General features: G+C 43.1%; 1 protein-coding gene across 1 annotated transcript in view; it reads left to right on the top strand.

Moving 5' to 3' along the window:
* Positions 1-310: 310 nt before the first annotated feature.
* Positions 311-10,777, top strand: part of PTCD3 (pentatricopeptide repeat domain 3) — a 21,695-nt gene continuing 11,228 nt past the window's right edge. Inside the window, exons 1-14 of the mRNA XM_010161101.1 lie at positions 311-420; positions 1,318-1,367; positions 2,444-2,483; positions 3,516-3,561; positions 4,220-4,288; positions 5,009-5,113; positions 5,463-5,586; positions 6,937-7,070; positions 7,810-7,883; positions 8,062-8,149; positions 8,247-8,307; positions 8,589-8,671; positions 9,347-9,491; positions 10,522-10,572. Coding sequence (XP_010159403.1) covers positions 311-420; positions 1,318-1,367; positions 2,444-2,483; positions 3,516-3,561; positions 4,220-4,288; positions 5,009-5,113; positions 5,463-5,586; positions 6,937-7,070; positions 7,810-7,883; positions 8,062-8,149; positions 8,247-8,307; positions 8,589-8,671; positions 9,347-9,491; positions 10,522-10,572 — 1,180 coding nt within the window. The remainder of the gene's footprint in view (positions 421-1,317; positions 1,368-2,443; positions 2,484-3,515; positions 3,562-4,219; positions 4,289-5,008; positions 5,114-5,462; positions 5,587-6,936; positions 7,071-7,809; positions 7,884-8,061; positions 8,150-8,246; positions 8,308-8,588; positions 8,672-9,346; positions 9,492-10,521; positions 10,573-10,777) is intronic.

The raw sequence follows: 10,777 nt of genomic DNA on the forward strand, positions 1-10,777 counted from the left end.
TCGGCCTGCTGGCCACACTTCTCTGGATACAGCCCCGGATATGGGTGGCTTTTTAGCCCAGGATATGGTTGGCTTTCTGGGCCGCGAATGCACATTGCTGGCTCATGTTCGGCTTTTTGTCCACCAGTACCCCCAAGTCCTTCTCCTCAGGGCTGCTCCCAATCCCTTCATCCCCCAGCTTATATTGATAGTGGGGGTTGCCCTTCCCCATGTGTAGGACCCTGCACTTGGCATTGTTGAACCTTATGAGGTTCATATGGGCCCACTTCTCAAGCTTGTCCAGGTCCCTCTGGATGGCATCCCATCCCTCATGGGTGTGGACCACACCACACAGCTTGGTATCATCTGCAAGCTTGCTGAGGGTGCACTCGATTCCACTAGCTATGTCATTGATGAAGATGGTCCCAAGTTCCTTTCAGGGTATGAAAAGACCCGGCCCACTGGGGACTCCTTATAGGCAAAATATAACTCACATCTAAGATGGTAAAATCAGACCTGATAAGTTTATGTGACATACAGGAACAGCTAGAACTATGCAATATTGCTGTAAAGCACAGAGGTATGAATGCACATTAACAGGGTCAAGGTCAGTGTGGAAGCACATGCGAATGCCGGAGTTACAGTAAGGCTTTCGTGTAGGACTGCTTTGTGAGCAAAAAAACCCACCCCAAAATGTAAGCTTTGGTTTGTGTTGCAAGCAGTAAAATGTGAGCAGGAGTAAGAAAGACTTGGGGCTGTGTCCTGTGACTGAATTGAGCACAAAGCAGTTGCTTTGTGATACACAGCAGAAACAAGTTTATGCGGATGTGCCTTCTACAGCTGTGGTTATGTGAGTGTCCTGCCTGCAGCGCTCTAGGGCCTGGGCACCTGGAACTTGTCTGATCTCCCTGCATCCCAGCTCAGGGTGTTCTGCTTGTGTAAACTCTGTTCTGGTCTGAAATACTTAAGAACAGGTGCTGTTTTCAGCTAGATCTTGTCTCTAAGGCAAAAATTGTCTTTACTGATTTATGTTCAGGATTTTCTTTCTAAGATGCAGTAATTCGTGAAACTACTTTAAAGCCATGGTAGCCCCAAAAATAAAGAATTGCAAATTCTATGTAATGCAATTTTCTTTGTATAACTTCTTGTCTCTTGAAATTAGGGCTTTAAGAGAAGCATCAAATACGAGATTTATAATAATAATTCAGAGTTAGTGCAACATTTCCAGTTATTTTACCCATTAATATTTTAATTAATTCTGACTTGTACAGAATTGCGTTGATCTGCTTTTGCTGTATGAATGAGACTACTATGGATTCAAAACTTGCTGTTTTATAGGTGCTCTTCTAGCAGCACAGCTGTGGGGAAGACTGTGGACAATTCAGAAGGTATGATGTCTTAATTACTAGTTTCTTGCATGTGGTGTTTTAATCCACAAACATTATAGTGCGTCAGGAGGTAAAGAAGACATGAGTGACCTCTTTCCCCTTCTTGGGTTTTCTTTTGCCCGTCTTCATTGTGCAGAGATTTCCTGGTTTAAGTTGATTACCCTCACCACCAGCCAGCTCTGAGAGCATGAACTGAGTTACCCAATGCCATGAGCTGTTCAGTTGCTCTTTGAAATGGAATAAACTATAAAGTAAAAATAAGGAATTTTCCACCTTGATCCTGACAGTTTCCTTCAGTTTCTTGCTTCTTCTCTGTACTCCTTTCCATATTTTTTGCTACCAGTTTTGTGAGAAAAGTAAGCTGAGATGCTTGCAGCTGTGCTGCACATGGGAACAAGTTCCTGGCAGTAACAGCTCATGGAAACATCAACACAGAGGCAGTGGGAAAAGTGCCTCTGCAGATCTGACTCTGAGGGGTTTAATTGGGATTTCTCGCGTGCTCCCCTGCGAATGAATTTGCAAAGTGCTTTACTAACAACTTCTAGGTTCTTCTTTTGGTACTGTCCTTTCTTCCTCTTTGGGAAGACTGGGAAAGTTGATCCTTGGGGTGGAAGGAACTGAGCAGTTGGTGTCAGGCTGTTGGAGCAGGAAAGGGAGAGGGCGCTTTGCTGCAGTCTTCACACAGGCTAAACTGGAGAAGCCATATGGGGAGATACGGCAAACTTCAGACTGGGGGACTAAGTAGGAAAGCAGGGGACTGCAAAAGTTCAGGGCTCAAGTGAGAAGATACGGGATAAGGGTGACTGAAGAAGCTTGGATGGGTAAATGAGTAAAATCTTTCCGAGGTTTGCTTACTGCAAGGCCCTGATCTTGTCTGGACCCAAGACACTTAAGCTCCCTGCCAGTTTTTTCTGTTACAATTGCGATAAATTGTGGCTCACGTTAGACTGTGGGTTTAAAATCCTTGTTTTAGTGCTTCCAGCTGGATCAGCTTAAATCATCAATTTTCATGAGGTCAGGATTTTCTTTGGACATCTGTTTGTTTCTAATAACAATTTTAATGTTGTTTCTCACAGTTGCTCGAGAAGAAATTGTACTTCCCCGAAGGAAAACCTGGTGAGTGTTTACTGCTGGAATATCTCTGTCTCTCAACCTGCAAGACAATCACTGCTAGCTAGAAGCTGAAAAAAAAAGAATGTCAGGTTGCTGCATTCCTGGATTTAATGTCCCACTAGTGGCTTTCCTTCTGACTGGGAGCTCTGGGGATTTTCTTGACTCTGTGCAGAGTATGTACAGTCTGTTAATGACCTTTATTATAAAAACATCTAGGAGGACTGCATTTTAAGTGTAGTTCTGTTTCTTTGTAAAATGTCACATTCGCTAGGGATCTGTAAAGTCAAGTTCCTTTGGCTCTCTGCATGTATATGCGTTTCTTTCAGCAAAAGAAACTTGACCGTTGATATCTGGTGACATAAATCCTGTTCAGAAATTATGCAGTCGAACGAAAGCTATTTTGTTGGAAGCACTGAAGATGGAATTGCACGACTGTACAGCAGAAACTACATTTATAGCCAAATGGTGTCTGTGTGTAAACTTAAAATATGACCACCTTCCCCTAAACACTTTCAGTGGCTTTTCCTTGTTTGCTTGAAATAAAACCAAAGTCTTCAGGGTCCACAGGCACAAGGAGTTTTGTTTGGGGTTTTTTCCTCCCAGGACTTGCCCTGGAGAGGGACTCTATCCTTCAGAGATGGGGTGGTCTTAAAGGGCTCTGAGGGGAGCATTCATAGTATCACAGAATGGTGTGGGTTGGAAGGGACCTTAAAGATCATCCAGGGAATTCTTTGTGTCCCTTCCTCATGTTCGTTCTTTGATAATGTATAATAAGAGCAGGAGTGGTAGCAGGAAACACACATGCGTTTCTGGTTTTCCTCCAAGTTTTTTTCTTTTTCCTGTGGTTGTACCAGAACTGAAGCCATTTTTGCAATTGAATTTTAAGTGGGATTTTCTAAGCGCAGCAAAACCATTATTTCCTAGAACTGAACATTCTTATGGACCAGGATAGTCCTGTGCTTGTTCTGCATACAGTGTAATGCATAACATTTAAAGTCTGCAACCAAGTATTAATCAGAGTTCCTTTATGTTTAGGGATAAACTAGCTGTTCTTCAAACACTGGCTTCTACTGTGAACAGGGTAAGTAGTTGTGTTGATCATGGAAACGGATCGAGTTATACATCTCGTGCAGTAGCCTTGCGCTCTGGAGGCCACACATTTTGCTGGGTCCTTAAAGCCTCGTTCTGGTGCTGAGAGCGCTGCAGCTACCAGCGGAAGCTGTAATATTTTGATAAGGCTTTTGCTGACATCAGGACCAAGTTCTTTTACGAGTTCATCTTCCCAATCCAGCCTGCCTCTTCCAGTCTCAGTCCATAAAGCAAGCCTTGCAAAGAGCAGTCAGTGTCTACTCTTGCTAGGCAACAACTGTAAAGGCTGTGATAACATTCTTTAATCCTGTCTGTCTTGAATTCTGGAAATTGAATCTGCTCCTGCTGATCCTCAGCTCCCCCGAGACTGTTATAGTTAGCTTCCCGCTTGCTTTGCAGAGCATTCATCGCTTGTCATGTTACAGTAAGGACCCTTTTGTTGTCACTGTGTTAGCCTGCATGCTTTTTTAACTGTTTCCAAACAGGCTAAACCTTTTGAACAAGAGTAGTTTTTGTGACATGGGCATCAGGTGGTGGTTATGATGGAACTGTTCATTGTGCCTTCAATTCCATGAGGCAGTGTGATATGCATATGGCGTGCCTGTGTACGTAGCTGCAAATGTTTCAGTCCTGGGTTCTCCTTTCTACAGGATCCTACTGCTGCACATTATATGTTCCAGGATGACCCTTTCCTTATGCCAAAAAATGCAGCCAATTCTGTAAGTATTTCCTTTCAGATCCTTGAAAGCTTCCTCCCCTTCATCTAGGCTACGAAAACTCAGTATCCAGTTGGAGCCTAGTTTCAGTTACAAAAGAGAACGAAGTACCAGGTTCCTTTCAGAATTTTCTCCTCTGTGTATTTCTGGTTGCATAATGACTGTAGCATTTCTCTTGACAAATCCACCCTGCACGCAGTTACCTCTTCTTCCTGCCCATGTAGGGACCTTCCAGCTGACTCAGCTCTGTTAAAACTTCTGCACATTAGCAGCCAAGGCTGAAGGCAGCTGTTGAAGGTGAAGAGTTTTAAAGGAAACAGCAGAAGAAGATCTGACTTGAGAACTTGAGGAAAAGAGATGAATGGGAATTGGGTGATGCTCTTGGAAATGGCAGTCAGGGAGAGAAACGTCCAAAGAGAGGTGCTTTTGAGCTTGAGGTGGTAGTGCAGCATTTCAGATGTCTGGTACAGAACTTTGTCCCTTGGCTAAGTAATGGAAAAGTGAATTACAGTCTCATTTAAATAATAGACATTCTTATATTGGCATAAATACCCGAATGTTTCTCTGGAATGTGGTCTCGTGCCTGTGTTTTTACTAAGAGCTGAAAAGAAAGCATGAGTTTAATTTGATTCCATCAGAACCTCAGTGTTACTGAAATTGTTTTTCTCACTCTCAGCCTTTTAATTGTGTGTTTGTTCGTCTTGTTCCCTTACTCCTATGCAGCGTCTGTTTTCACTGTCGAAGGAGTCTGGGAGAAATGCTGCAAAATACATTATTAAGCATTTTCCTCAATATTTTGACAAGACTTTTGCAGAGCCCAACGTACTGGTAAGCTTACTAACATAAAAGCTATTTTTGTTAACAGTTTTGCAGTTTGGTTGTGAAAGCAGTGCTGTATTTCCGGTGTCTTTCGGAAGCGAAAATTTTTCCTCAGGAATTCAGTAGCAGATCAGGTTCTTTAGATAAAAATAAGGAAAGAAATGTTGTTTAGATGTTGACTTCTTAGCATGAAAGTGGGAGCTCAGGCTGTGTGGTCCTTCACCACCTAAAAGACTGCTGCTGTTAGGCTGGGGTGGGCGGGAGATTATCAAAGCAGTGTATTGCATGAAGACTAAGCATATTTGGTTAGTGGTTCAAAGGTTTGAGCTCGTGTCTAACTTGCACTCTTTGCTTTCAGTGCTTGATGCCTGAGACTCTTACACCTCAGGTTGAAGGACTGAGTGAGGAAGCTCTAAAAGAGCGTATCCACCTCAGAATGGTGAAGGATTCTGTGAACCTGTTTGATCAGCTCGTACAAGCAGGTATGTGGTCACCTGCCAGATTCTGTGGTGGAGCTCTACTTAAATTATGGCCAGAATATTTTAGTAATACACAGGCACAGGCTATGGAGACAATTCATGATTATGTTGCTGCCTTTCACAACTGACTGTGATCTAGTGAAGTGCGTCTCTGGAATTATTGGGCCCTCCTTATCCACTGCTCGTCTGACATGTCACTTTGGTGATGAGGAGAACAAATGATTTCTTGATCAAGCAGCAGGTGAGGGGGAGGGGACTTTTTACAAGGGCCTGTAGTGACAGGACAAGGGGTAACGGGTTTAAATTGAAAGCAGGGAGGTTTAGATTAGATATCAGGAAGAAACTCTTCACAGAGAGAGTGGTGAGGCACTGGCACAGGTTGCCCAGAGATGTTGTGGATGCCCCATCCCTGGAAGTGTTCAAGGCCAGGCTGGATGGGGCTTTGAGCAACCTGGTCTAGTGCAAGGTGTCCCTGCCCATGGCAGGGGGGTTGGAACTGGATGATCTCTAAGGTCCCTTCCAACCCAAACCATTCTATGATCTGTCGTTGAGGTTTTTTTTCTTCTCTTCCAAAGTAGAAGAATTTGTGATGCAGTAGAGTAGGGCCTGTTGTAGGCAGATGCTGTGTCATTGGCGATACCATTCTGCCTGCTGAGTCCCTCATGAAGTAGCGTATTGGTTGGTATAAGCTACTCTGCGTCAAGCACTTTGCTGCTGTGTTGGACTGGAACAGCATACCACCCAAGTGCCCCTTCTGCAGACCTGCCCTCAATAAATGAGTCTTTCTCAGTTCCTCCTTAATTTGGACCTTATCCCTGTCATGAGGGAATGCGAAGGAAGCAACAGAAAACTATAACTGCCATGGTATCTGAAGGAATAAAGGTTATGGGGAAGGTGAGACCTTCCAAGTCTCTGATGATTCCATGGAAGAGCTCTTTTCTTGGTTTTAAATCTGTTTCATAGAAAGTGAAATACACAAAGCGGTCTTTACAGCAGTGTTTATCCTAGGAGTAGTTGTGAAAGGCACCAGCAATTTCACATGCTGTATTGGGCTTGTTCTGATTCACAGTTTTGACTGCTAGCTGCCACTTTGCTCTCCCACTCAGTCAGGAAACCACCCTTTCAGTGGCTTCAGTAGAAGAAGAGGTGCTGTAGTTCTGTGTTAAAACTGCCTCCTGCTACGAATGGGTTTGTAGAAGTATTAACCCAGGTTTTACAGACTTGCTAGAGGACACCTTTATGTTGAACGAGAACAGAGTCATAACTGAGTGTTTGAAAGTTTTCTGGTATTGTTGTAGAACGGTGTGTTCTTTACTTTCTTTGTGACTGTTGTACGCTCCCACCTTCCTGTAGGTACCCCGGTGTCTCTGGAGACCACAAACAGCCTTTTAGATTTGTTATCCTTCTATGGAGATGTAGAATCTAGTCCAGAAAAAGAGGAAGGAAAAAAAGAGGAAGAAGAAAAAGAGGATTTGGAAGAACCAGGGGTATGAAAAAACAGTTGATGTCTATTTCTTTCCTATGTTGTAGGAGTCTACCAAGGTGATATCAAGTTTTTTGTACTGAGACTACCTACTTGGGAGATGGTGTGAGGTGGGCCAGATGCAGTCAGTATTCCCTAGAGATACAGCACTTAAAACAGTCCTGTGTCTAACCTACTGGTAGAAGTAGTTTCCATAAAGCTGAACTTAGCTGGAACCATGTCTTGGTTTAGTTCTGCTGAAGTGCATTTAATCTCACTGACATACTTTTTATACTTTCATGCAAAGAAAATCTCTAGTATTTCTAGTGTAAAATCAGCTGGATAATTTTCTTTCAGTCTGAACCATAATAACTAGATTTCAGTGAAGTTGAGGGCTCCTTATGTGACCTCAGAGTATCAGGTCACAGGGTACAGTGGTAGTCATGTTGCACAATGCTTGTCCCTGGAAGGCTGTTGAGGGAGAAGGGGTTTTAGAGTATTTGCTATAGTCTAATGATTCCCACCAACTCCACAAATACATATGATTTGCCTTGTGAGTGTGTGATGAAATAAACCGTATTCTTAATCTAGTTATTGCTTCTTGAACATTATAATGGAAATTATCATAATGTAGCCCATTAAAAAACACCTTTGGTAGTACATAAACTGCTGCTGAACTTTCATGTTGTTGTCAAATCACATCATTTGCTGTTTAATCATAACTTTGAACTCTGAGAAACTTACTTGTGAAAAAATTTCTCCAGGTGAACGCTTCAGAGCAGAAAGCTCCGAAGAGAGGGTTCCAAAGAGGTTCGCAGTCATTTGGCTCTAGATGGAGGTATAGAAAATGTTGCCAATATTCTTGTATTCAGTGGGTTGTGCACGTGCGTCCTTGTCCTAAACCAGACTTCATAGCTGTGGAGTACAGCCCATTGTTTTGCTCTGTATGTTAAACCCTTTTCCTAAAGCTGTTGTTCATTGAGTTCTTTAACATTCAGCTTATCTGTTGATTCTAGGGAGAACAACAGTGCCGAAAGGATATTTAAGATAATGCCAGAGAGGAATGCACACTCCTATTGCACAGTGATCCGTGGGATGGTGAAGGTAAAGTTGTCCTTCAGTGCTGGGAGGGCTTTTTTCGGCTTGTGAAATCTCACACAGTCATAGAGAGTGTTTATTTTTGTTGGGGTTTTTTTTGCAGCACGGGGCTTACACTAAAGCTTATGACATGTACATAGACTTGCTGAATGAAAGACACAAGGGTAAGTGTCTCTTGGTTTTGCTTTGTGGTGGGAGTCACACAAACCCGTTGCTGGGTACATGGATATTTGTTTCACGGCAGTGATGATTGGCGCAGGGGTACGGACCTCAGCTGGATCATGGGAGCTGAATGCAAACTGTTTAATTCAGTGCAGCTGGCATGTGGCTGGCTCACTGGAGACAGGTTTGCATGAGACTTCGCCAAAAACTGAGCCGTCTTAGAACAAGGTGTTTCCTGTAGAACCTAATTGTCAGTTACAATGAATTATCTTACGTTTTCCAGCTGACGTACACACCTTCAATGCACTGATTACAGCAGTCCCGTATCTCAAGGAGAGGTTCGTAGAAAGATGGGAATTAGCCAAGGTAAGGAGGTAAAATGAAAGAGGTGGGTAAGGGGTAAGAGAACAGGGGCTGGGTCTGCTTCATCGGTAGAGCTTTGCAGTTATTAGAATACTAAACCCAAGAGCTTTGTACCAACGTACCGATACCTGTTGCAAAGGAAGTACGTTAGTTTAAACGTGCCAGCTGGCTATTGAGGAGTGGAAAATGTACAAAATCCAACCTTGCCCGTGCAGAATGGTTTGCCTTGTGAGAATGTACCTGATTCAAGAACTGCCCAGACAGAAGGTACTTGAAAAATTATGCTGGAGGATGAAAACAAACCATTTTAGATGAAAACTCTTTGAATTGTAATTCACAGCGGTGTCCTGGAAGTGGAATATGGAGGGGTGGGTAACATTAGAGGCTCCACTTTCAGTAACGTAACACGAGTAAGGAAAAATAGCATGTAAATTTGAAAATTTCCTTGATGTTCTGGGCACAGTTCTCAGATATCTAATCTGTAGATGTGATTTTGTACTCTGTCTTTTGGTCAAATTAATTACAGATTAGGTGGTACTCTGTTAATAATGATCAGCTGAAGTTCACTTGAAGCAGGTGAGGAGGATTAGGTTGAGGAAATGCATGTTCACCTACCTGAAACCTGAACTGCGATCCGTAAAATGTGAAGCACTAAGGATTTGTGGATTTTTGTTGAAGGACTTCCTGAATCACATGACTCAACAGGAAGTGCAACCAAATCTGCTAACATTTAATGCTTTACTGAAGACTCTGAGAAGATGTGGTGGTGTAGGCAGAAGTGTGGCTTTATTGGTGATGAAGGAAATGGAGGCACTTGATATAGGTAAGACAACCAGACTGGTTATTATATTCCAGTGCCGATTCCAAAATAGTTAAGAGTTCCAGAGCAAACAACGCATTGATTCCTAGTTGCAAGGAAGAAGTCCAGGGCTTAGGGAAAAAAGCATTTCTCACTGAGAAATAAAAATGTGCAAGTACTAGGCTGTGGGCATTCAGCAAGCCAGTGCCTGTGGATTTCAGATTGAATCGTCGTGTTCAGTCCTTGTTCAGGGTCAGTTACTGATTACGGTGCAGCCCCTTAGGTCAAATAACAAAACTTTCTGACCCTGTCATCTTTTGGGTTAGGAGCATGTTTATCGTTACACATTTACCTGTGGTTACCTCTGGCTACTGAAGGATAAATGGGGGTGTGTATGCAGCGGGGGAGTGTGACCTGGCCTATAGGCTTCTTCTTGACCAGGTCCTCACTGTAGTACTGCTGTAGAAATGTAAGAGTATATATATTTGCAGCAGTCAGCTGAGCCTGCTAACTTCCCATAGATCAAGGAGATACGCTCCACAAGCCACCCCAGACGGTTCAGGTCTATATATCTACATCTCTACAGAAAAAAGCTTTTGATCTACATAATGTTTTCTGATGTCAAATAAACGCTGCAAAAATGAGGAGTATCTGCACAACTGACCTGATGTCTTGTGGAGTGTGCTTTGCCCTAGTAACATGTTTGTTGATAGGCTAAAGATAGGTTCGTGAGCAGAAGGGAAACTAGGTCTGAAACATTTTTGCTTTTCACTGAAGCAGGGAAGTTTGGCTGCTCGCACCATAGCAGTGCGGTGCTTCAGCTGGTGGTCCACCCTTGGATAGCATCTCTGCCAGTTATAACGTGTTTGTGAGGTCTGGTCCAGCATTAGGGTGGATGGGTGAGCAGGTTTTAGCTGGGGACGACCACGACAACGGGGAGAGAAATGACAGAGTAAATGTATGGATGCTGGAAGGGCTGGAGACTGAGAATTAGAGCTCAGCTGTGAAGCTCAGCCAAGATTGTCCAAGTAACTCCAGTGTTTTTGCTTTTCAGAGCCTAGCCTTGCAACGTATGATCATCTTCTCTTTATATTTTATAGAGGCGGTACGTGCAATATCAACTTGTCTGTGAACGTGTCCTGTTTAACGTCTGCTTTAAATGATTCACAAATGTGATGGGTGAAGGCACTTGATTTATGGCTTAAAAAACAACTTCTTTTGCTTGCAGTCCTACTGTTACCTGTGCCCTCTGATTCTTCCTGACTGAACAAAAAGCTACAGAGGATCATAACCTCTTACATGGAGGGAAA

The sequence above is a fragment of the Eurypyga helias genome, unplaced genomic scaffold, assembly GCF_000690775.1.
Source record: "Eurypyga helias isolate BGI_N326 unplaced genomic scaffold, ASM69077v1 scaffold9191, whole genome shotgun sequence".
Taxonomy (NCBI): domain Eukaryota; kingdom Metazoa; phylum Chordata; class Aves; order Eurypygiformes; family Eurypygidae; genus Eurypyga; species Eurypyga helias.